A 26,202-nucleotide genomic window follows, 5' to 3' on the forward strand; every position below is an offset into this window, starting at 1 on the left:
TGGCGCTGGCCGGGCTGTGGTGTATGTCTTGGGCATGGATTTCCCTAACAGCCCACAGTCCTTACCCTTCCTCATGCCCAGGAGTCCTCTCGGGGGCAGAAAAAAGAAATGCATCCTGACCATCTCAGGTGTCCGTCCCTCCCATCTGCAGAACGATGGCCACCGAGGCTCCGAGAGGTGCCAGGTCTGATGTGCATCCATGGAAGGGGGGGGGGGGGGAGGGAGAGGAGAAAGCCTCTTTGAGTAACTCAAGTATATATGCAACTTCCTGCCAGTGAGGAAATAACTCGGCTAGAAGCAGCCCCGCTTCTTCTTTCCCGGCTCCGGCCGCGCTGAAGAAGCTGTGGTGAGCCGTGGGTCACCCTGGCCTCAGCCAGAGTGCCTGGCCGGTCACTGGAGGAGCAATGCCCTGGATTGTCCTGCTCTTGGCAGCTGGTGAGCCTGACACCCCTGCACTCCCCCCGCCCCCGAGGCACTCCCCATGCCTGCCCCCCTGACCTCTGCTCCGGGGCAGGAACCTGTACCTGGGGCTGCCCTCCCCAGGTGCAGGAGGAGGCTGAGGCCTCCTGACAGATTTGCCCCAGAGCCTGGGACATGGCCCAGGAGCCTGGCTTTCTTTCTCTGGGCTCCTCGTGATCCCCACAAAGCGGTTATCAGAAATGCCACCCCGCTGAGGAGAGCAGAGCGATGCCCACGCCCCATGACTCAGCCCCGTTGGCCTCTGAGGCTCCCACCGCCTGGGCCCCAGCAGCAGGTCTGCGGGGGGACCACGGAAGGAAGGCTTGTGCAGCCCTCACCTAAGCCAGAGCCACAGTGTGCGCAGGAGCCTGGGGGCAGGTGGGGAGACACTGGTCCCTCCTGTAGGAAACTGAACCCCGAAATCTTTCTTCCTCCCCACAGCCTGGGAAGCAAGCTAGGACCTCTCAGTCCTCCCTCCTCCTGCTCTCCCTGTCCCCCGTGCCCTCTAGCCAGCCCACCCCGCTCCCAGCCTCCCAGGCTCTGCCCATGCTGTTCCTCTGCCTGAATGCTTTCTCTCAGCTCAGAGGTCGGCAAACTCATTAGTCCACAGAGCCAAATATCAGCAGTACAACGACTGAAGTTTCTTTGGAGAGCCAAATTTTTTAAACTCAAACTTCTTCTAATGCCACTTCTTAAAAATAGACTGGTATTTTGTGGAAGGGCCACACTCAAGGGGCCAAAGAGCCGCATGTGGCTCTAGAGCCGTGGTTTGCCAACCACGGCCTCGGCTCTTCCTGTGCCGCTTCTTCAGGGAAGCCCTCCGTGGCCACCCCAGCGGCTGCAGCCTTCTCGTCACTCTCGTGTGCTGCGCAGCATTTCTCATCCCCTTGAGAACCTCAGCTCCCTGAGGCAGGCATGTCTGTCTGTCTGTCTCATTCACTGCTCTGTCCTCAGTACCTAAAGCAGGTCCTGGTGCATAGTCAGTATTGTTGATTGAAGTAATGAGAATGTAAATTGCATTGCTGTGTAATAACTACTGCTATCATTTAAAAAACGACTCAAACGCAGTGACCCCTGACCATGTACAAGGCACTTGATTCCCCAAGTAGATTGGGGATGACCAGCCTCCAGTTGTACATAAAAATCAAGGCCCACAGACATTTTATTTATTTTTTTATTGATATCAGAGAGGAAGAGAGAGGGAGACAGAGAGATAGAAACATCAACAATGCCAAAACCAGTTTGGTTCAGTGGATAGAGCGTCAGCCTGCGGACTGAAAGATCCCTGGTTCGATTCCGGTCAAGGGCATGTACCTTGGTTGCGGGCACATCCCCCAGTAGGGTGTGTGCAAGAGGCAGCTGATAGATGATTCTGTCTTATCGATGTTTCTAACTCTATCCCTCTCTCTTCCTCTCTAAAAAATCAATAAGATATATTTTTAAAAAAAGAAACATCAATGATGAGAGAGAATCATTCATTGGCTGCCTCCTGTACACCCCCTTACTGGGGATCAAGCTCACAACCTGGGCATGTGCCCGTGGCCGGAATTGAACCTGGGACCCTTCAGTCCACAGGCCAATGCTCTATCCACTGAGCCAAGCCGGCTCGGGCAAGGCCCACAGACATTTATCAACCTGTTTGAATCTATCTTGATTTGAATGTCTTCTAGAATGTGTAAAAGTAAAGATGTGTCTTCCATGCTACGTGTATAATAAGAACTTCTGTTAATTGTATTTCCCCTTTCAAATTACCAGCTGTGTACTAGTGTTTGACAAGTGAACAATAGAACTGTGATCAGGTGGGGGAGGGAGGAACAAGGTCCAGAGAGCCAGAGCCACTCGCCCTGAGCCACACAGCCAGGCTGGCCCCTGCTCTGATCACCGGTTCCCCAACCTCCCTTTTCTGCACTGTAGGCTCCATGGCGATACCAGCGCCCTCCATCCTGCTGGTGCCCCCACACCCCAGCAGTCAAGAGGACCCCCTCTACATCGAATGCGCGGCCCCCTGGGGCTTCGCAGGGGCCAACTTCACGCTGTATCAAGGGGAGAAGGTGGTCCAGCTCCTGCAGGCCCCTGCGGACCAGCTCAGGGTCACCTTCAACCTGAGCGGCGGCTGGGAGGCTGCAGGGGGCATGTTCCAATGCCAGTACGGCGTGGTGGGCGAGCACCGGCAGCCGCAGCTGTCCGACCTCAGCGAACCTGTGCACGTGTCCTTCCCAGGTACGGCCCTTCCGCCAGCCCTCACTGCCGGGCTCCACTTTCCCACCACCGAGGACGAGCCAGGCTTCCAACTTGCCAGGATTTACTCCCTTTTCCTTGCTTAAGCCTCACCGTCAGCCCGTGCCGTGGGTATAGCGATTCTCCCCATTTTGCAGATAAGGAAACCAAGGCACAAGAGATGCAGGGACTTGCCCAAGTCACATAGCGAGCAGGCAGCAGAGCTGGGACACCCCTGGTCTCCGAAGCCCAGGCATTACATGTGCATGCTCTGCTGTGCCCGCCCCTGCTGGCCCAGGAACATCTTAGACCCTGAACGTGCAGTCTAAGAAGTATTCCATCTGCCAGTGGGGGCAAGTAAAATGCAAGAATGAAATACAGCCTGGTAAAGGGCGTCATTTTATTTTTCTAAATACATTTGTCTTGATTTCAGAGAGGAAGGGAGAGGGAGCGATAGAAACATCCATGATGAGAGAGAATCGGCTGCCTCCTGCACGCCCCCTACTGGAGACTGAGCCCGCAGCCCCGGGCATGTCCTTTAACTGGACTCAAACCGAGGACCCTCAGTCCTCAGGCCGACACTCTGCCCTCTGAGCCAAACCAGCTAGAGCTAAAGGATGCCATTTTAAATACAGAGGACAGTGGTCAGGGAACACTTCTCTGAGGAGGGATGTTTGAGGACAGACCTGAATGATAGGGAGCCAGCCACAGGAATGTCTCGGGCAAGAAGGTTCCAGGTAGAAGGAGCAGGATGTGCAAAGGTCCTGAGGCCGGAGTGTACCTGGTGTGTTTGAGCAACATGGAGGCACCCTTGACTGACGCCTCATGAGCAAGGAGGAAAGTGGGAGAGGCGAGCGAGGGCAGGAAGGTAGCAGAAAGGATCTTGTAGGGCCTTGTGGCTGCAGGAAGGACTGGCTTTCTGGGTGAGTGGGACAGAAGTTTGGGAGGGCTGCTGATCCTTTCAAGGGTGTGGGTGTGGACTCTGGATCAAGGAGGGTAGGAGGGAGGAGGGAAGGGAGGAGCCTCAGGCGGAGCCTCTGTGTCAGCATCCATCAGAACTTTCCAGCTGCAAATAGAACGTGGTTGCTAGCAGAGGCTCACACACGGTGATGACAGAACAGCCTCTATGTCCTTCCCGGTCACAAGCTCTACTATCAGAGGGCCCCTTCTCCTACCTTGGTCCTGTGGTCTCAGAGTGGGGGGGTGACAAACCTCACCGCCCCCCGCCCCGCAAACCCCTGGGGGAATGAATGAACAGGCTAACACTGTGAGAACGCCAAGTGCGCATTTCTCCTTCACCCTCCTGGCTTAGCTCCTCCCCTCCCCTGGGGTCAGGGCATCCGCTCCAGGTTCCCCTGACAGACCCCCTCTGTCTCCAGGGAGGGGCAGCCAAATCCTTTGCGGACAAAACCCTGGAGCGGGGGTTTCAGCTCCTGTGGCTGACCTCTGCGTAGGCCTCGTGGTGCACACATGGCCGGGGCGAGGATTTGTCCCTTGATCCCCTGGCCCCCATGCTGAAATCAGGCTGCAAGTAACTGAATCTTCAGGCTGCAAGTAACTGAAAACTTGTCTCACACTGGCTTCGACAACAAAGAGGGATGTATTGATTCGCTGAACTGAAGCCAGATCACAGGGCTGACTTCAGGGGTGGCTGAATCCAGGTGCCCAAAGGTATCAGGAATCATCTGCCACCTCTCAGTTCAGCTTTCTTCTGTGTCTTATTCTCAGGCAGCAAAATTCTACCCAGCAGCTCCAGATGCATAGCCTCCCAGTTCTGTCATAGTGGGTAGAGGAGTAAACTTCTCTTCCCAGCAGAGGCCTATCCAGTCTCAGAATCCATTCTCATTGGCTAGGTGTAAGGTTTGCTGGGTCCCTAGTGTCCAGTTACACTCAAGCCACATAGTTGGAGGGTCAGAGGGAAACGCTAGCTCTCCCGAGATGACAGCTGTCCTCTTTCCTCCCTGTGCCTCCCCAACTCCATGACCTGCCCACTCTCTCTTTTCCCATTTCCCTCTAGTACCCACTTGGATCCTGGCACTCTCCCTGAGCCTGGCTGGAGCCCTCCTCCTCGCTGGGCTGGTGACGGCTGCTGTGGTGATCAGGAAAGGTAACAGCAGTCAGAGAAAGCTCACCAGAGGATATGTTCATTGATTTAGAGAGAGAAAGGGAGAGAGAGAAAAAAAGAGAAACATGGATGGGTCAATCTGTCGCCTCCCCCATACATTTGATCCCGCATGCAACCCAGGTATGTGTCCTGACTGGGAATTGAACCCGCAACCTTTTGGTGCACAGGATGAGGCTCTAACTGAGTCAGCCCGCCTGGGCTCCAGGATTCTTTCATCTTCTCAGACTGAAACTTGGTCCCTATTAAGCATTAATTCCCCACCCCCCTCCATCCAACCCCTGGTATCTACTGAAATTAATTTTTTTTAAAAAATTCTTGCCCGAAGATATGTTTTTTAAAAATACACTGAGTGGCCAGATTATTATGATCTCTGAATGCATAATAATCTGGCCACCCAGTGTATGTATATATTTTAGAGGCTCGGTGCATGAATTCGTGCACTGGTGGGGTCCGGCCAGCCTGGCCAGGGGAGGGGACATTGGCGGTTGGACAGCCTGCCTGCTGGTCGAACTCCTGGTCAAGGGGACAATTTGCATATTACCTTTTATTATATAGGATATACACTGAGTGGCCAGATTATCTATGCATTCAGAAATCATAATCTGGCCACTCAATGTATGTTGTTATTGATTTTTTTTTTAAGAGAGAGGACAGGAGAGGGATAGAGACAGAAACATCCACAAGAGAGAAATATCATTGACTGGCTTCCTCCTGCACATCCCCAACAGGGGATTGCGCCTGCGGCATGTGCCCTGACCAGGAATCAAACCAATGACTTCTTGGTTCCTGAGTGGAAGCTCAACTGTTGAGCTACACCAGCCGGGCTGAAGGAAATGTTTTTATTGACTTTAGGTAGAGAGAGAAGGACGAGAGAAAGAGGAAGAAACATCAGTAGGTCAATCAGCCACCTCCCATATGTGCCTTACCTGGGGATCAAACCCAAAACTTAGGTATGTGCCCTAATGGGGAGTTGAACCCACAACCTTTTGGTGTATGGGACAACATTCCAACCAACTGAGCCACCAGGCCAGGGCCAGACAACCTTTTTTTTTTTTTAATTATAAGGTATTTATTTATTTATTTTAATCCTCACCTGAGAATATTTTCCCATTGATTTTTAGAGAGAGTGGAAAAGAGAGGGAAAAATAGCAAAATATTGATGTGAGAGAATCACATCAATTGGTGGCCTTTTGCACCATTTGGGAGGAGGGCTCTGGCCAGGGGAGGAGGCAGCAACCAAGGTACGTGCCATTGACTGGAATCAAACTCTGGACCCTTCAGTCCACAGGCTGATGCTCTATCCACTGAGCCAAACCGGCTAGGGCCAGACAGACAAAATTTTAATACCTGCTGTTTTTCAGATGTCTTGAGACAGTGATGTCCAATTGAAATTGTTTCCTCTTCTCATTTAATATCTATATAATGAGGAAATTGAGGATGTAGCCACCCATTTTAGGGCCATCTTTTGTGTGGGCCATACATGATCACCAGGGGTTATTTAGCCAAAAGCTGAATGTCTGCTTGGGGTTGGTCAGTTGGTCGGAGCGTTGTCGCGTGCACCAGAAGAGGGAGTTCCGTTCCGGTCCGGGCACAGGCCTAGGTTGTGGGTTTGATCCCTGGTTGGGTGTGTGCGGGAGGCAGCCCCTCTCGCTTGCTCTCTCTCCTTTCTAAAACAAAACAAATAATTTAACATGCTTGTACTTCTTTTGAAGTTTTTACCAACACACATTGCTCACGTACTTGGGGAAAATGAATGTTTGCAGTAGTTCTCCTGTTGAGTGGCAAATTTGCCAGGGGAGAAGAAGGCGCATGTCTGAGGGGGGCTTTGGGCTTTTTAGCTTTCAGAAACTTGCAACCAGGATGCACCCAGGACCCAAATCTAACAAATGCTTGTTTATTTTTTGTTCCCCAGTTAAAGTAAAAAAAATGCAGAAGAAAAGGTGAGACCATCCCTGGAGACCCTTGCGGGGAGGGGGGGAAGTTGGGAGAAAGAAATATTCAGTCCCAGGGCATGAGTTGCTGGTGGGTGTCAGGGACTCTAAGAACTGACCAGGTTCTCGGAACAGAAGGGCACTCCCTGGCTGTGTGGGCTCCATGCAAACGGCATCGAATGATGGGAGGGCTGCTTCACCGGAACAGGTGTGCAGGGCACTGGGCTAAGAGCTAGGAGACTGAAGCTGGAGCTCCTGTCAGCCTCAGGGCGGGCGTGGAAGCAGGCACTATAAATAGCCCCATTTTACAGACCAGGAGACTGAGGCACAGGGAGCCAGTGGCTGAGCCTTCCTTGCATCTTTTGCCTGCCAGCTGCCAAAAATGTTCTAATCACCCTAGAAACCCACAGTGGGAGCAGGCGAGTGGCATGCCCCTGGGGCTGTGCAGTGCCCAACTCGATGCCCTCGTCCCTGGGCATCAGGATGTTCCATCTAGTCCGGGCCTTCGTTTCTCCCTTCTGCGACGGGCGGCAGAGAGCTAGCAGAAGCCCTGGGATGGAATCCTGACTTCATCCGGCCTGTGGGGCTCCTACAAGAGAATTTTCAAAAGCGAGGATTCAGGATGGGTGGGGAACTAAGGTCAAGTCTGGGGCCCGGAAATAAGCCTCCGGCCGCAGATGGCATCACTGTCTTCCCAATCCCTTTGCAGAGAGCGGGACTCCTGCTGGGCCCAGGGTAGCTTCACCACCACAGGTTTGTGCTTCCTCCTTGATCCTGTCCCGACCCCCTCTCCCAGGCAAGGCTCACGGCCTCAAAACTCTATGGGCCTCACTACTCACTACGGAGCCTCTTTGGGGGCTGACCACTTCCCTTGGGGCAAGAATACACTCTCTCCCCTTTCCTGCTCCCCTCCACCCCGTGTTTCACCTCTCCCCTGCTCTCCTTGCCCTGTGCTTGGGCCTTTCATGCCTAGAGTACTCTGATCTCAGTCTGAAGGTCACCTCCTCCACGAAGCCTTCCTTGATTTTTCTAGTCAGGTTCTGTGCTTTCTACTTGCATGATCCCAACAGGCACCCTGTCATTCTTCTTGCCCCTTAGTAGAAACACGTTCAAGTAATCTTGCCTGTTGGGTATGTAATATCTGCCTCCACTGCTGCACTGTCAGCTCCACGAGGGACGCACTGCGTCTGTCTTTCCACTGGAGCACCCTGGTGCTTTCATGGCATCTGTCACTGTCCTCAAATGGAGCTCCCACTGTGGTCCAGACGTGTCGTTCTGCCGGCTCCCACCAGGGGGCGAGGGGTAGCCAGTCTGTGTGCGTGATGCTCAGGAAGGGGCCCCCAAAGGGAGACACTCCATTCTTGTACTTTTTTCAACGTCTCATGCATTTGTTGAGTACCTACTGTGTACTGAGGTCTATGAGGCTCTCTCAATGGCCAAGACAGAGGTGGTCTCTGCCACAAGCTCACATTCCAGAGCGGGGAACAGCTGATGTTGGCCCAGATCTGTGGGGGCTAGGAGGGCTGCCCCCCAAAGAAGTGCTATTTGAGCAGAGACCTGAAGCAGGTGCTTCTGGGAGGACCTGGGGCAGTGGAGGAGCTGAGAGGACCCTCCCCCCCAAAGCCGGAGTTGAGACCAGGAACCCATTTGTCCGAGGGTAGTGAGAGGCTGCTGAAGGAGGCTGGGAGCAGAAGAGGGCCGTGATACAATTTGCAACAGCGAATGGCTCACCCCGTGGGATGGGCTGGAAGGGAGCAAAGAGGATGCCCTGAGACGGATCGCACCCCTCTCTCTTCTCAGGCTCTACGTTGGGTGTGTGGCCTTGGGGGAAGTGGGTGAATAAGGAATTGAAACTGGCCCCAGTTTTGATTTCCCTCTCGCTTTCTTTTTCAGACATGTCCTTCGATAATTCCCTGTTTGCTATCTCAACGGTAAGTCGTCTCATGTCTTGGTCCCTGGCTTACTGTCCCAATGCCAGGAAGGCAGGGGCCGCCACCAGGCTGGGTTGACCTGTGGTTTCGGAGCTTGGGGGAAAGCCCAGAATCACCGAGCAGGGGTTTGTTCGTGAGCTGAGAGCTGTATCTGAGACATCCCGGGGGTGGAAGGTGGCCACAGCCAGGCCATTGTGTGGCAATGGCAGGCCCCTGCAGGTGCTGCTTGCTCTTGGGTCAGCACGGTTTTTGCATTCAGTTGGGTCGACCTCTTAGAATGGTGCCAGAGGGGACTCAGGGGGACCTGGTGGCTTTTGGGGGATCATGGAGCCTTGTAACAATTTGATGCACACTGTAGCCCCCTCCTGATATACAGAACAGCCTACTTTGTGCTTAGTTTCTGGAACTTCAGCTTAAATGTTCCTGTTGTACATGTTCCCTCTTAGGAAGGAGGGTCTCACTACACACAGCCCTCCTCATCAAGGGGTGTGGCTCCCCTAGATCATACATGTCAGAGCTGGGATTTGAACCCCTCTGCACAACTCCGACTTGGGGTGGCTTTGGTGTTTATACTTTACTAGAGGCCCGGTACACAAAATTTGTGCGGGGGAGGGAGGGGGAAGGGTTGTCCCTCAACCCAGCTTTCACCCTCTCCAATCTGGGACTTCTTGAGAGATGTCCAACTGCCCGTTTAGGCACAATCCTACCAAGGTAGGGCCTAAACGGGCAGTTGGACATCCCTCTCACAATCCAGGACTGCTGGCTCCCAACTGCTCACCTGCCTGCCAGCTTGATCACTCCCTAACCACTCCCCTGCCAGCCCGATTGATGCCTAACTGCTCCCCTGACAGTCTGTTTGCCCCTAACTGCTCTCTCCTGCAGGCTTGGTCTCCCCTTACTGCTCTCCCCTGCAGGCCCGTTCACCCCCAACTTCCCTCCTCTGCCGGCCTGGTCACCCCCAACTGCCCTCCCTTGCTGGCCATCTTGTGGCATCCATCATGTGTCCACATGGGGGCAGGATCTTTGACCACATGGGGCAGTTATCTTGTGTGTTGGAGTGATGGTCAATTTGCATATTACTCTTGTATTAGATAGGATTCCTTTTTCTTCTTTAAGTTAGAGAAGGCTGGGCCATGGACACCATAGATAAAGAAAATGTTCAGCTGCTCCTCTTCGTACAGAGAGGATACAGGTCTGAGGTGAAGGTGGTCCCACTTGAGGTGGCCTCCGATGTCCCATTTGGACAAGTAGACACTGTGGGACTGCTGTCAGGGCACCTGGGGCAGACTCCCCTGCTTGAAGCACTCAGATGGGGACTGGGGTGGGAAGGGGTGAGAGTATTGGATTGGTCACCACACCCTTCCTGGGCATCTGGATAAGACAGAATTTGGCCCTCTCTCCATCAGAGCTTCTTGTGTGTGTGTGTGTGTTTGTTTTTATGGAAGGTTTGTGTGTGTGGTGTGTGTGTGTGTGTGTGTGTGTGTATGGGTGTGTGTGTGTGTGTTTGTTTTTTGTTTTTATGGAAGGTTTGTGTGTGTGTGTGGGGTGTGTGTGTGTGTATGTGGGTATGTGTGTGTGTGTGTGTGTGTGTATTTTCCCGAGAGGAAGGGAGAAGGAGAGAGAGAGAGATAGAAATATTAATGATGAGAAAGAACCGTTGATAAGCTGACTCCTGCACACCCCCTACCAGTGATGGAGCCCACAACCCAGGCATGTCCCCCGACCGCGAATCAAAGCATGACCTCCTGGTTCATAGGTCAACGTTCAACCACTGAGCCACACCAGCCAGCTCCCTCAGAGTTTCTTAATTCTGTTGGGGCAGACAGACGATGCCATGTGGGGGAGTGACCAGGAAACTCCCTTCTCACTTACAGAGGGAACCCAAGGCATCTCAGAGATGAGCAGGACGTAGCTGCGGGAGGTTGATCCAGGCTCAGGACGCCTTCTTGGCCCAGCACATGTAGCTGGGAAGAGGAGAGTGAGGAGCTGAAGGGCCATGTGGAGAACTTTGACTTTTACTTCAAGTGGGATGGGAGCCATGAAGGTTTGAGAGCAGAGAAGGGACGTAACCAGATTCAGGTGCTCTTAGGCTGTGGGGACGACAGATAGACTCAGAGGTGTGAACGGACTGGCACTCAAAGTGGTCTGGTCTGGTGTGTGGGCAGCAGAGGTGGAAGAAGCAAACAGATGCAGGTCAGGTAGATTCAGCAGATGGGAAACATGGCCCTGGTTTTTTGTTTGTTAATCCGGGGGTCCAAGGATATGTTTATGGATTTTAGAGAGAGAGGAAGGAAGAGAGAAAAAAACATTGATATGAGAAAGTTGCCCTTCCTATCTGCCTGACTGGGAATCAAACCCACAACCTTTTTAAAAAATATACATATTTTATTGATTTTTTTACAGAGAGGAAGGAGGAGGGATAGAGAGTTAGAAACATCCACCAGCCGCCTCTTGCACACACACACACACACACACACACCCACTGGGGATGGGCCCGCAACCATGGTACATGCCCTTCAGTCCCCAAGCCGATGCTCTATCCATTGATTTTCCTTTTAGAAAGACATTCAGCCCTATTGGTTTGGCTCAGCAGACAGAGCATCAGCCCTGGGACTGAAGGGTCCTGGGTTTGATTCCGGTCAAGGGCACGTACCTCAGACCTCTGTTGCAGGCTCGATCCTCAGCCCTGCCCAGGTCAGGATGTGTGAGGAAGGCAACCAATCAGCGTGTCTCCCATTGATGTTTCTCTCTGTGTGTCTTTCCCCCTCCCTTCCACTCTCTCTAATAGTCAAAGAAAAAAAAATCCTTGGGTGTGGATTAATAACAACAACAAAAATGACATTTAAAATGAAACTATGGGCAACATAGAAACAACTTCTTTCTCAATATCTCAGCCGTGGTGACTATATACGTATTCATTGCTATATTTTTAATTAAAAGTTTTGAATATAAAACACACCCATATGTCAAAATTATACATATAGTCGTGTTTTTTTTCCATCACTTAACCCTTCTCATCCCACTGGTCTCTCTCTCTCTCTACAGACATAGAAGTAACTACTGTTAGGAGCTTCTTGCAAAATGCAAGCAAAGGTTACAATAGCAAATCTATATCCTTATCCTTTTATTGTAAAGATTTTTTATTGATTTATTTTTATTTTATTTTATTTTATTTATTTTTTTATTTTTTAGAGAAAGAGGAAGGGAAAGGGATAGAGTGAGAGAGCAAAATATGGACCAGCTGCCTCCTGCAACCCAGGCATGTTCTCTGACCAGAGTTGAACAGGCAGACTTTTGGTGTTTGGGATGATGCCCAACCAATCCATACTGGCCAGAATTATCCTCACTCCTTTAAACAGAAATGATAGCATGACATCTACATTGTTATGTATAGTGCTTCTTTTCCTTAATAGTAAATTCTAGTGATCTTTCCTAGTTTATTTTTTTCCAAATTGTAGTAAAATATACGTAATAAAATGTACCTTTTAACCATTTTTAACCATTTTATTGATTTTAAAGAGAGAGAAACATTGAGTTGTTCCACTTATTTATGGCATTGGTTGTTTAATTTTTTATGTGCCCTGACTGGGGTAAACTCACAACCTTGGTGTATCAGGTTGATACTCTAACCAACAGAGCTATCCAGCTGGGATCCCATTGTAACCATTAAAAAATATATATATATTTATATATATATAATATATATTGATTTTTTACAGAGAGGAAGGGAGAGGGACAGAGACTTAGAAACATCGATGAGCTAGAAACATGGATCAGCTGCCTCCTGCATGCCCCCCACTAGGGATGTGCCTGCAACCAAGGTACATGCCCTTGACTGGAATCGAACCTGGGACCCCTCAGTCCGCAGGGCGACACTCTATCCACTGAGCAAAACCGACAGGGTGCATTGTAACCATTTTTAAGCAGTGCAGTCTGTGGCATTAAGTACATGTACACTGTTGTGCAAACATCACCATCTTTCATTTATAGACTTCTCCTGGAAAACTGAAACTCTGTTCCCACTACAGTAACTCCTCAGTATTGGCAACCACCCAGCCCTGTGCCAACACCATTCTACTTTCTGTTTCTGTAGACTTGCCTTTGTTTGTTTTAGACAGAGAGGAAGGGAGAGGGAGAGAGGGGGGGGGGCAATGTGAGAGAGAAACAGCAACCCACTGCCTCCTTCGTGCCCCCCATCGAGCCTGTCCTGGCATGTGCCCTGCCTGACCAGGATTTGAACCATCAGTCTTGTGGTGCATGGAACAACATTCAAGCAACAGAGCTACACCGGCCAGCGCATGTAGATTTGCCCTTTTTTTGGACATTTTATGTAGAAGTGTGTCTATACAAAGTTCACCCCTTTGTGTCTGGCTTCTTTCCCTTAGCATAATGTTTTCAAGGCTCACTCATGTTGTAGCATGTCAGGATTTCCCTCCATTGTGTGTGTGTGTACCAGTTTGTTTACCCAGTCTCCCACTGACAGACACTTGAGTTGCTTCCCCCTTTTGGCTATTGTGAATAATGCTACCATGAGCACATGCACATGGGTGTGCAAGTGTCTGCGTCCCTGCTTTCAATTCCACATTCTTTTTGAAGCGTGTTAGAAAGCCGTGCTGTTGGCTGAAATGAAAATGAAGCAGCTGACAGGTCTCTTAGCTTGCTTGTACTGTGTTACTACACGGAGAATCTTGATATTTACTTTGTAACACCCTATAAAGTGCAATTTACTTTCTTTCTTTCTTTCTTTTCTTTTTTTTTCTTTCTTTTTTTTTTTTTTTTTACAAACAAAGAGACTGAAGCTGGTTGTGTGCTTTACTGGGGTCACCCAGCTAGGGAGGACCTCACTCTGCCAGGCTTCACGTTCATCTCTTCTTCTTTTTCTAAATATATATTTTATTGATTTAAAAATATATATATATTTTATTGATTTTGTACAGAGAGGAAGGGAGAGAGATAGAGGGCTAGGAACATCGATGGGCCGAAACCGGTTTGGCTCAGTGGTAGAGCGTCGGTCTGTGGACTGAAAGGTCCCAGGTTCGATTCCGGTCAAGGGCATGTACCTTGGTTGTGGGCACATCCCCGGTGGGGGGTATGCAGGAGGCAGCTGGTAGATGTTTCTCTCTCATCGACGTTTCTGGGTCTCTATCTCTCTCCCTTCCTCTCTGTGGAAAATCAATAAAATATATTTTTTAAAAATAGAAACATTGATGTGAGAGAGTCATCCATCAGCTGCCTCTTGCACACCCCCTACTGGGGATATGCCTGCAACTAAGGTACATGCCCTTGACCGGAATCGAACCTGGGACCCTTCAATCCCCAAGCCGACGCTCTATCCATTGAGCCAAACCAGTTTTGGCTATTTTATTGATTTAAAAAAAATATATATATATTTTATTGATTTTGTACAGAGAGGAAGGGAGAGAGATAGAGAGTCAGAAACATCGATGAGAGAGAGTCATCAATCAGCTGCCTCTTGCACACCCCCTACTGGGGATATGCCCGCAACCAAGGTACATCCCCTTGACCGGAATCGAACCCGAGACCTTTCAGTCCCCAAGCCGACGCTCTATCCATTGAGCCAAACCGGTCCTGGCTATTTTATTGATTTTTTACAGAGAGGAAGAGAGGGGTAGAGAGTTAGAAACATTGATGGGAGAGAAACATTGATAAGCTGCCTCCTGCACCCCCCCCCCCTGGGGATGCACAACCTTTGACCAGAATCGAACCCGGGACCTTTCAGTCCGCAGGCCGACACTCTATCCACTGAGCCAAACCGGTTTCGGCTGGTTCATCTCTCCTTGGCTGGCATTTGGAGCAGGAGCCTGCAGGGCAGAGGAGAGGGTAGACGTTTGAGGAAGCCCAGAATGGAAAGAGAGGAATAATAGCAATAGCTTTGTTCACTTACTACTTAGTACTTACAATGTGATGTGCCAGGTGCTTTAATTCCTTTATGCTTCTTCATGGCAACCCTTGGAGGGGGTATTAGTACTCTTCCTGTTGTACAAAAGGGGAAACTGAGCTCAGAGGACTTAGGTCCTCCACTGAGGTCACACCTCTAGGAAGTACTGGAGCTGGGATCTGGCCCCAGGATGCTTGGTTCCCTACCAGCAGAAAGGACGGCAGGAGGACAGCAGGCGAATCGGGGCCCTGAAGCCATGGCGCATGTGGGTGTGTGTGGGTGAGATGAGACCTGGTGGACGTGTGGAGTCTCAGACTCAGAATGGGGAAACCCTGAACCCCCAAATCACCCCGTCCTATTTCTCTTCCACGGACCAAGAAAATGACTTCCGAAGGAGACGCAGCCAGCCTGGATGCTTGCTCAGGGTCTGCCGCAACCTATGAAAACTCCAGGCCCCGGAAGAGGCCCACCTCCACGTCATCCTCACCGGAACCCCCTGAATTCAGCACCTTCCGGGCCTGCCCGTGAGGCTGAGAATCGGGACCCTCGTCTCTCTGACCATACACTCCACCCTCCGCTCAGTATTCTCACTGAAGCTGGTGGGGCTGGGTGGGGCCCGCGGTCCCTCCAGCTACTTCGGGGGCTCTCGCTGCTGCTTTCTCAGGGAATTGAACAGAGACAAGAGGGATGCCTGGCCTTGGGACCTTCCTCGCAGAGGAGCCGGAGGAGAAGAGGGGGAGCAGGCACCGGCTGGGAGGCTGGGCGGGAAGCAGGAAGTCTGTCTTTGGAATCTCAGCTTCTCAGCCACCGGAGAAGTGGTTACGATCCCGTCTGGTCCCCAGCTGGGCCTACGAGGCCGGAGCTCTCCGCACACCCCTCCTGTTTCCTCTTCCCTCGCCACACCCGACGTGCACAGCCCAACTGGGCTTGGGGAGCACAGGGCACCTGGGGGTGTGTTTTGAGTGTCTGCCTTGCTGGTATGCCTAAGTTATTCATTATAGCACACGTTGAGCTGTGCCCAAGACCTCTGTGGAGTGTCATTCTTCAAGCCTGGACTTCTGGGACCGATCACTGGACGCCTGGTGTGTGTGGGGAGTACCCCTCTACTGCATGCAGACAAGGGTGTTCCTGGGGAGGCCCAGGACGGTGCGGGGGGGAGGGGGGGACACTGCCTCAGAGAATCTCTGCTAAGGTCGAGGTGTTGGTGGGTAGAGGAGGTGGAATGATGCGGGGACGGGGCAGAGGAATATTGAGGAGAATGAAGGGTACATGACAAGGTCCAGGGAAGGGTGGGAGCTGGGGAGGATGATAAGTGGCCACAAAACTCTTTGGGTCCCCCCAAAAGCAGCCCTGGAACAGTGTGAGGGAGGGACTTGAAAGGAAGATGTGTGTGTGGTGTGTGTGTGTGGTGTGTGGTGTGGTGTATGTGTGTGTGTGTGTGTTGTGTGTGTGGTGTGTTGTGTGTGTGGTATATGTGTGTGTGGTATATGTGTGTGTGTGTTGTGTGTGTGTTGTGTGTGTGTGGTATATGTGTGTGTGTGTTGTGTGTGTTGTGCATGTGTGGTATATGTGTGTGTGTGTTGTGTGTGTTGTGTGTGTGGTATGTAGTGTGTGTGTGTGTGTGTGTGTGTGAAAAGGCGCACTTCGCCATGTTCAGCTAGACTCACCAGCCAGCCGTCACTGAGGGAAGTCAAAGTAGGGGCTAATGGAAGGGTCCAGAGGGAGAGGGCCAAGAATTTTATTGGGGGGAGGAGACAGTGAAGCTCTGAGCATGAGGAGGGGGCACCGTGGGACTGAAATGGAGATGACGGGGAAGAGAGAAGGAACGCTTGAATGTTGCCGGAGAGGGTAGAGGTCGGGTGTAGAGCAAGCACGTCAAACTCCAAGGCTAACATGGGCCTAAACAAGTTTTTAAGTTTCTGTGGAAGCAAAAGCTTCCATTTTCATAGAAACGTAGGTTTATTTCGATAGAGACATGCTGAATACAAAGGGCTGAAATAAATGAGTCATCGTTAACATAAAATAATATTTTAATACAAAAATATTTTTCTTGAGCCTTAACTTACCAGACACTAAATAACTGCACAAATTAATAAGCGTAACACAAATAAACCTATTTTTCTTGTTCTCTGAAAGTGAAACATTTCCTGTTGCGCACACCAAACAAGTCAGTACAAGACTAATGACGTGGCAATCGGCTGCTAAAATATTCGCTGCAGGTATTAGTGGAGAGAAATGGCGCCCCTGTGCGGTAAGGCGTGTAAGGGAAATGAATGCAACACGATTATAGTAATCAGCCATTAGCGAACGTTGTGGTTCGTTATTAATAATGACGTGTAACAGGATATTGTAAAAGTTAAGTTACAAAATTTTTATGAAAACATTTCTTGCATACCATTTTGTTGGCTGGGCCACAAAAATATTCCTTGTGGGCTGCATGTGGCCTGCAGGCCACCAGTTTGACATGCTTGTAGAGGGTGACTCCCACTTAAAGCTGCTTTTGCAGACCAGTGGACTGAGGGAATGGGGCCACAACCCGGGGTGTGCCCCAAGTGCCACATGCCTCAAAAAGTGAGGCCCAGCCCTAGCCAGTTTGGCTCAGTGGAGAAAGCATTGGCCTGCGGACTAAAGGGTCCTGGGTTCAATTCCAGTCAAGGGCACATGCCAGGGCTGCAGGCTCTATCCCCAATAGGGGACTTGCAGGCGGCAGCACATCAATGATTCTCTCTCATCTTTTTTTTTGTGGGTGCCAGGACCAATGATTACCAGCTGCCCACGTGCCAAATTATGCTTCTGAAATCTCTTTTTTTTTAAAGTCACTTTATAGGCAACTCATTCTTTTTTAAAATATATTTTATTGATTTTTCACAGAGGAAGAGAGAGGGATAGAGAGTTAGAAACATCGATGAGAGAGAATCATCAATCAGAGGCCTCTTGCACACCCCCTACTGGGGATGTGCCCGCAACCAACATACATGCCCTTGACCGGAATCGAACCTGGGACCCTTCAATCGCAGGCTGACGCTCTATCCACTGAGCCAAACCGGTTTTGGCTGCTTCTGAAATCTCTTGATGTTGATTCTATGTGTACCACTCACCATAGAAGCCCTTTTTTTTTTCCTCTCTCATCATTGATGTTTCTCTCTCTCTCTCTCTCTCAAAAAAAAAAAAAAAAAAAAAAAAAAAAAAAAGGGAGGACCCGTGGAGGGAGCAGAGCCAGCACGGAGGCGGGCCCATGGAAACTGAACTCTGCCCCTCCTCACGCCGCCTCACACAGCCTGGCAGGGGGAGGCGGGGCCAACCTTGGGGGCGTGTCCAAGCCGCCGGCGTCAGCCACGCCCCCTCCGCTTCCCGGACCGGGGCACCGCCTCATAAAGCGGGGCCCTTTGCGCTGGGCGGGCCGGGGCCAGTGTGCATGACCGGGCACTGCCCCTGACGCTCTCCTTCCCGCCCTCCCGTGGCTCCGCACTCGCACTGCTCATTAGCGGGGCCTCTCCTTTGCGGGCTGGGGGCGGGGCTCGGTTAGGAGCGTGGCCTATCCCGCCCCCGCCCCCTGACGCACGCTCCCGCCACCGCCGCGTCGGGGCCACCGACCACCTCACAAAGCGGCGACCGTTCGCGCGAGGCGGAGTGGGGCGGGGCGGGGCGGGGCGGGGCCGACCCCTTCCCGCGGCGAGGGTGGTCCTCCGCGTGCTCCCTCCCCGCGCCCTGGGCCGCCGGCAGGGGGCGCTGCGCCACGGGGCCGGGCCGACGGCAGTGGCAGCGAGGCGGCGCGTGGCCCGCAGGCGGCGCTGCCCCGCTCGGCCTCGGCCTCGGCCTGCGCGGCGGCGGCGGCGGCGGCAGGAGCGGCGGCGGCGGCCTGGGCCCGGGAGCGGCGGCGGCAGCGGGGCCTGGTGCCGGATCTAAGATGGCAGCAGCGGCGGCGACGGCGGGACCGGGCGCGGGCATTATGGTGACGGCGGGCGCCGGCGTCGTGGGGCCCTGCGCGACGGTGTCGGTGTTCTCCGGCACCCGCCTCCTCACCATTGGCGACGCGAACGGCGAGATCCAGCGGCACGCGGAGCATCAGGCGCTGCGCCTCGAGGTGCGCGCCGGCCCGGAGTCGGCGGGCATCGCCCTCTTCAGCCGTGAGTGCGGGGTCCCGGGTCCGGGCGGGCGGCCGGGCGGCGCGTGGCGACTGCGCACGAGGCGGGCCGGGCGGGGGCCCGGGCGGGAGGGACGCGGCGGCGGCGGCGGCGGCGGCGGCGGCGGCGGTGGGTGAGGGGCTTGGCGGCCGGAGGGCGAGGGGCCCCGGGCCGCGGGGGCCTGGAGTGGGGTGCGGGGGGCCGAGCCGCGGGGGCGCGCTGTGTGGGGCCCGGCGGAGGGGTGTCCAGGAGCAGAGGCAGAAAAGAGGGCGTGCGTGGCGGCCAGAGGTGAGGCGCCCCGTGGACTGAGGGAAGCGGGAAACAGGGGAGTGAGGGCCCTGAGATTGGGAGGGGGTGGGCAGGAAGTGGGGGTGGGGGCGCCGGGAGTGGAAGGTGGATTCAGATGACGCCGGGGGTGTGGGGGCTGGGTGGGAGAGAAGGGGGCTCGAGGTGGGGAGTCCCGCGGTCGGGTGTGGCCGCCTTGCAGGGGGAGAGGTGTGTGGGCAGCTCCTGGCGTCTCGGGGACCCCCTCCCCCCTGGACTGCTAAGGACAGTTGGAAAGTGGTGCCCAGTCTGGGGCGGCTTAGGGGACCGGGTCCACCACCTGGAGGGACCCTCTCGCCCTCCCCCCAGTGGGAAACTTGTCGATCGGGGCCGGAGGAGAGGGTGGTGCTCCGTGAGAACGAATGGATAGGGCCCCCGTCCTGATGCCCCGGGCCGAAGAGGTAACAGTTTCCTCCTGTGCCATGGTCCTCGGGTCTTCCTTTCGGGGGACGTGAGAAGCTGGGTGCTTTTTCAGAAGCTAGTTTCAAAACTGACATTTTAGGGGGTAAGGGGAAATCACAAATGGGTTTGCCAAGGACCCCTCGTCTTTGTAGTTCATCCCTTTTCTTTTGTTACTCTTTCTTCTCTGTTCTCGCCCATTCTTGATTCCTCCTTCAAATTTTGCTATTATGTTTCATTCAGCTTTGTCTCTCAGGGTTTCTTACACAGATGCTCTGGGGGAGCCACTCAGGAGTCTCTTGCTGGCTTTAGCGTGTGTGGGTTTTTTGCCACTTTGGGTGTAGGGTGTGAAGAGCAGTTGGTTCTCACACAGGTTTCTCCCTGTGCGTTGACTTAGAAAACTCAAACTCAGGGAGCTGTGCCTATTTCCCTCAAGTGTTCACCCCTCTTTGCTGGGGCAGAGCTAGATCTTGGACCAGATGAGACGGGAGAAAGGTGTCCCAGGTGGACATCGGAACTCAGGTCCATCCTAAGCCGAGTAGGATCCCCCAGATCATAAGGGCATTCGTTCTGCAAGTATTATTGGGGAACGGAGTAAAGTAGGGTAGAGTTTTTCAAACTAAGGTCCCAAGGCTGACCCACAAGGGAATTAGGTCCAGGAGAGTTGGTTTTTTTCTTTGCAAATAAACTTCTTTTGATTTTAAAACAATTTGAGGTTGATAGGATTATTAGAAAGATAGTAAAGAAAGTTCCTATATGCTTCATATCCAGTTTCCCCTATTAGCATCTTTGTTCAGGAGAGTTTTTACTTTGGTGTTTTTGCTGATAATCTTGAATTGTATGAGCTATGAAGATAGCACTTCTCTTTTTGAGCTAACTCATAACTGAAGTATTATTTGTAAAGAGGAGAAAGTTCATGTTTTTCTAACTGAGATCCTTAGTCTGGGATGATACAGTCTCAGGAGTCTGAAAGATTCCCTGGCCTCCACCCCCATTTATGTTCCTGTAACATAGTGTGGGGTTGAGAGCAGGGGTTCTGGAGTCAGCTGAACCTGCTTGCATTAGCTGCCATAACAAACGTGGTGATTCAAAACAACAGGAATGTATTATTTTCATACAGTTCCTAGCCCAAAGTCTGAAATCAGAGTGTTGGCAGCCACATTCCCTCCAGAGGCTCCTTTCTTGCCTCTTCTAGCTTCCATGGCTCCAGGTATTGCTTGCATACAGCAACACAACTCTGATCTGTGCTTCCATATTCCCAGTCTCTCCCCTTCACTTATCTTTGGATTGAGGGCCCACCCTAAATCCAGGATGATCTTATCTCAAGATCCTTAATTACATCTGCACAGATCCTTTTTACAAATGGTGAAGTCATCTTCTTGGGCTCTGGGGGTTAGGGCTTGGACATAGTTTTTCTTTCTTTTGTCCACTGTGTGGGCTAGACTGATGCCCTACCGTAGCTGTACGTCTGTGCCTCAGTTTCTTCATTGGTAGAATGGGGGTGATGCTAGGGCTGTGGCACAGCATGTTTCCTTATAAATGGACACTTGGAGGTGCTACCTAAAGCTCCTCCAATAACTGGCTGGCCACGGCCTCTTAGTCTGAGTGAGGCAGCTGGTTCCTGAGCAGGCCTGGAGAGTGGGTGCACAGGGAAGGATTGCTGTGAAGGGTACTAGGGAGTGCAGAGTCCCAGGAATGGGGTGTGGCCTGCATACTGCTCCTGGATCTGAGAGCAGGCCTGCTGGGTATGGAGTGCTGACTGACAGTCCCCTGGAAAAAGTCAGAGATGGTCTAGCCACTGAGGAAATGTGCAGGCATATGGCAGCTGGGTGGGCGATAGGGAGTGTAGGGTTGGGACTTGGGGGAACCAGGCTGCTGGAAGCTTTCTAGGCATTCTCTTGGGATGAATTTCCTTCTCTGGCCTCATATTTTCCCACCGGGTCCCTTTGGGATTTAAATGCTTCTTTGGCCAGGTGAGAAAGCATCAGGAGCCCAGTTTTGCTCACTTGCCCCTCATGAGGTGGAGTCTTTCGAGCTGCTTCTGTTTCTAGATCACCCCTAGGATTTGAATTTGTGTTTGGGTTGAGACAGGGATGGCCTGGATACCTGCATGAATTTCCCAGTTCCTCCATGTCCGGGGCCAGGGGATCTTTGGATGTAGATAAGGGTTCTGAATGTGGAGTCTGACTAGGATGGTCTTATACTAGCCATTTCACTTCCCTGAGCCTGTTTCTTTAGCTGTAGCAATACTCACCTGCCCACAGCCTCAGTTTCCTCATCCGCATTGGGGATGCTGCTACTTAGAACCCGGGGATGTGTGTGAAGTGGGCCATGGGGTGTGGAGCAGGGTGTCTGGCATTAAATAGTCACTATTTCTATAGATATTAGTGACTGTGGTGTTATTTGTGTAGAACAGTAAAGGACTGGCTTTTCTGGGAGAGATCCCCTTATGTTGCAGGCTGCCCAGCTATCTTGCATTTCCTGCAGATGGAAGAGGGACCCCTGGGCTGCGACCTCTGCCTGAGGTGGCCGGTCTGGGAGCTGTGTAAGGATAGCAGGACATAGAGCCCTATTGCTTGCTTTCTCCCTCTCTCTCTCTCTTTCTTTTTAAATTTGATTTGAGAGAGAGAGAGAGAGAGAGAGAGAGAGAGGAAGAGAGAAAGAGAGAGAAACATCGACTTGTTCCACCCACCGATGCATTCATTAGTTGACTATTGTATTTGTCCTGACTGGAGATTGAACCCACAATCTTGGTGTATTGGGACAACACTCTAACCAACTGAGCTACCCAGCGAAGTCCAGCCCTGTTTTTTTGTGTTTTCTTTTTAATCCTCACCTGTGGATATGTTTTTTTCTTGATTCTAGAGACAGAGAGAGGAAAGGAGAGAGAGAGAGGGAGGGAGGAAACCATCAATATGAGAGAGAAACATGGATTGGTTGTGTTACCCACATGCCCCGATCGGGATCGAACCTGTGACCCTTCAGTGCATGGGATGACACTAACCACAGAGCTACACAGGCCAATACCCTCTGTGTGGGAACTGCGAAAGGCCTTATCCCAGTCACCCTTCCTTTTTGCCAATTGAAGTAGCTTTTCCCCACCCCTTCTTGCCACTTGAAGTCACCCTGTATCCATAGCATTGACTAAATAGCAGCTACCAAAAACCAGACCATTTTCCTGGGTAGAGGTACAGCTTTCCTGGACTAAAGGAAGCTTTGGCACAGCACCTGGAGCACTTGGAGCAAGCTGCCCTCTCCTTGGAAGGATGCAACTCCTTGAGGAAGACCATCGCGGGATGGCCAGGGCAGAGAGCAGAACAGACTTTTAGTTCCTCAGTCCCATGGCAGACTTTCTGGAGATGACTGTGTCGCTTTTTTTTTCTTGGTCAGCACAAGTTACTTTGGTTGGCTCTCTGGATTGTCCCCAACCCTTTGGCTAGGAAGAAATACATAGCAGGACTGGCTCACACAGGGCTAAGTTTCAGTTTGCCAGGATATGGAAACCCCAGAGAAAAACCCTCTGTGCAAGCAGGTGAAGAATGGCCTGCTGCCACAGAATCTGAAACCCTTGTGATTTCCTTCAGTCATTCTCCTGGTAACCCCCCCCTGACATCTGTGGGAGGGGGTGAGGGCACAGAAGAGTTTATCATACGTGCCTAGCCTTTAGAATATTCAGTGATATGTTGGGATGACAATCAAGAAAGTAATACTGGAAGGGCATTCATATTTCACTGGTGCCTGCATGTTCCTGTTGGCTGCTGTTCTTCATTGAGCATTTATTGTGTACCAACACTGCATAAACCTGTGTGGACATACCCAATTGTTGATCTTGGGAGTAGCTGGGGAAAGGATAATGATATAAATTAGGGCCTGTGGGCAAACTGTTGCCTATGGGCCAGCAGCCTATTTTTTATTTTATTTTATTGATTTCAGAGTAGAAGGGAGAGGGAGATAAAGATATAGAAACATCAATGACAAGAGAGAATCATTGATTGGCTGCCTCCTGCCTGGCCCCTACTGGGATTGAGCAGGCCACCCGGGCATATGCCCTTGACCGGAATTGAACCCGGGACCCTTCAGTCTGCAGTCGACACTCTACCCACTGAGCCAAACCAACTAGGGCTAGCCTATTTTTATATAGTCAAAGCTAAGGGAGGTTTATACATTTTTGAAAGTTTGGATTTTTAAAGACAATCCAAAGAAGAATATTCAACCAAGACCATCGTGTGATGCAAAACCTAACATACTTATTTTGCTGGCTTTTGACAGTAAAAGCTTGTGGACCCTGGGATACATTAATGAAGCAGGAAGGAGGAGGGGGCACTGGGGGAACGTGGCCTCAGCCATGGATGCCAGATCTGCATAGTTTTAAAAGAAAGGGAAAACCTTTCATTGTGTTTTTGTTGTTGTTTTGCTTTGTTTTTCATTGTGTTTGTTTTGATTATGAAGTGTAGTGATTGCCCAGGCCAGATAGAGGACACTTTCTGGACTGTGTGGGCCAGTTGACCTGACAGGTGTGACTCTTGCTTTGTGTTACCACTGGTCCTTAAGACAGTTTTGTGCGGTCAAGGATACCATTCCCATTGTGTTGGTGGAAAGGCTTGATTGACCAGGTGGCATGGCTGGCAGGCAGCAGAGCTGGGTTTAGAGTTCAGGGCTATTGGGCCTGCTGTCTTAATGCCAAGTGGTTCAGTGAAAAATGGTGATCAGGATTCATTTTGTCTGTTCATAACACATACCCAAAGTACTAGTGGCTTAAATGAGATGACATTTTATTTCTCATGCTTTTTAAAAAAATATATGATTTTTTTCAGAGAGGAAGAGAGAGGGATAGAAAGTTAGAAACATCGATGAGAGAGAAACATCGATGAGCTGTCTCCTGCACACCTGTAACCAAGGTACATGCCCTTGACCGGAATCGAACCCTGGACCCCTCAGTTAACAGGCTGACGCTCTATCCACTGAGCCAAATCGGTGGCTTTTTATGCTAAAGTCTGGAGATTGGCAGACCAGGGCTGGTGTGAAGCCTCTACTTGAGGAACTCTTCAGACTCAGGTCCTTCCTGGAGTGAGGTCTTGTCATTGTGATCAACTTGGTGGCTGAAGTTCAGCCATTACAACATGGTTTCCAGGCAGCAGGACAAAGAAGACACAAAGGATGCCAAGGGTCCATCCAGGTGTCTGTTAAGGGAGGTTCCCAAAAGCTGGTTGAGGGGATTTCTGCTTTCATCTCATTGGCTAGAATATAGTCACATGGCCATCAGTAGCTCAAGGGAGGCTGGGAAATGTAGTCTTTAGTACAAATAATCATGCCCTTTGCTAATTTCAGGGTTTCTTTTTCTGTAGGGGAAAGGGAAAACAGACACTGAGAGACAGACGCCTTGGCCATGGTGCGAATGTAGGATGTGGATATAGCCAGATTGCTGGGAAGGACATGGAGAGGTGCTCAAGTGGATGGGGTGGGGACAGCAGCCTGACGTGGAGCAAAGGGGTCTCTGAGAAAGTGGGGAGCTAAAGGACGGGTAACAAAGTTGGGTCCAAATCATGTTTTACAAGTAATGTCCTTTTCCAGTATGTGGTCAGGAGCTGTCCACCATTTTCCCAGAGGATTAACATGATATTATACAAATGGTATTTCTGAAGATTACTCTTTAACAGGTTATGGGTAGATGGAGTAGGAAGAGAGAAACCTGTGGAAACTTCCAGACCAGAGAATGTAACAGGAATGTAACTGAATAATTTCACCTTAGCCCACATGTGTCAAACACAAGGCCCGCGGGCCAAATCCGTCCCACCAGGCCTTGCAATGTGGCCCGCACCGGGCTGTCATCACTGCACTCCGCTGCGTTTCCATCACAATGACAGTTTATGACTGTTCAGTAAACCATTCGGCCCACGATTTAGGCTGGATTTTAGATTTTGGCCCCTTCTCTGATTGAGTTCAACACCCCTACCTTAGCCCATCCCAGAAGCATTCAAAGGTTTAGGAGTTGTGATAATGAACAAAAGGCGAATTCGAATTCTGTTCAGGGCACTGGGGACAAGATAGCAAAGGTCATGACCCTTGGTTAGGGGTTGTGAGTGACCTGCCTGAAGGATTTGCTTGGCCACAAGGTTAAAATAAAGGGAAACATCCAATATTTTTAAAATTGGGTGATTTCACATCAAAATCTGAGTTAGTACTTCTAAAAAATCAGAAAGCCTGGCAATCCCAGGCCTACATGCCCTGAGACCAGTAGAGAACAGTGCCACCTTCAGAAGGGGCTATGCCATCCGTTAGCCAGAGACATCTTTCTGCCCGCAGCCACTCTTAACATAGGCCTGGCGCCAGTAGTCATCTGTCCTTTCACTTGCAGTGGTTTGTTTCTTAAAATAGAGAAGCATTTGTCTGAACCCAGGTCTCCATCTGGTGTGGGATAACATCTCTTTCCCTTAGCCTGCAATCTCCTTTGGCCCCCAGACCCTTCCTTTAGGTGGCTGAGTTGAATCCCTGTGCAGGTAAGGGCTGTTACACCCAGTCCTAACCTGGCCTGGCTTTTAGTCCCAGGCCCCTCCCACTGCCCATTCCTCAGCCTCCCCGCTTCCCCACCTCCATCTGCAACCTGTTTAGTCCACAGCCTTCCCTGGCAATTTGGAAATCCAGAACTTCTGGAAACCTAACCTGCCATTCGTTTGTCAGCAAAATTTCATCAGACCTGAACTCTGCCACCTGGGTTCTTTATTATCTCCACATATCCAATTTAGTGTGACTAATCTTAGGTTTCCCGGTAAAACATGCCTGGTTTCACTGCTTG

At 51.3% G+C, this 26,202-nt stretch overlaps 2 protein-coding genes across 4 annotated transcripts in view; both read left to right on the forward strand.

Moving 5' to 3' along the window:
- The first annotated feature begins 181 nt into the window (after positions 1 to 181).
- CUNH19orf38 (chromosome unknown C19orf38 homolog) lies at positions 182 to 15,578 on the forward strand. The gene is made up of 7 exons (XM_036459469.2): positions 182 to 435; positions 2,374 to 2,679; positions 4,694 to 4,783; positions 6,714 to 6,741; positions 7,442 to 7,485; positions 8,626 to 8,663; positions 14,941 to 15,578. Exons 1-7 carry the CDS (start codon positions 405 to 407, stop codon positions 15,088 to 15,090), a joined length of 687 nt encoding a protein of 228 aa, XP_036315362.1. The 5' UTR covers positions 182 to 404; the 3' UTR covers positions 15,091 to 15,578.
- Positions 15,579 to 18,128: 2,550 nt separating this feature from the next.
- The window catches only part of CARM1 (coactivator associated arginine methyltransferase 1), a 44,464-nt gene continuing 36,390 nt past the window's right edge, over positions 18,129 to 26,202 (forward strand). Inside the window, exon 1 of one of the 3 annotated variants that reach the window (XM_036459426.2) lies at positions 18,129 to 18,689. In XM_036459426.2, the coding sequence (XP_036315319.1) occupies positions 18,470 to 18,689 (220 nt within the window). In that variant the 5' untranslated portion in view covers positions 18,129 to 18,469. The remainder of the gene's footprint in view (positions 18,690 to 26,202) is intronic. The other 2 variants (XM_036459424.2, XM_036459425.2) reach the window with 2 other exon arrangements.

The sequence above is a fragment of the Pipistrellus kuhlii genome, unplaced genomic scaffold, assembly GCF_014108245.1.
Source record: "Pipistrellus kuhlii isolate mPipKuh1 unplaced genomic scaffold, mPipKuh1.p scaffold_m20_p_30, whole genome shotgun sequence".
NCBI lineage: Eukaryota > Metazoa > Chordata > Mammalia > Chiroptera > Vespertilionidae > Pipistrellus > Pipistrellus kuhlii.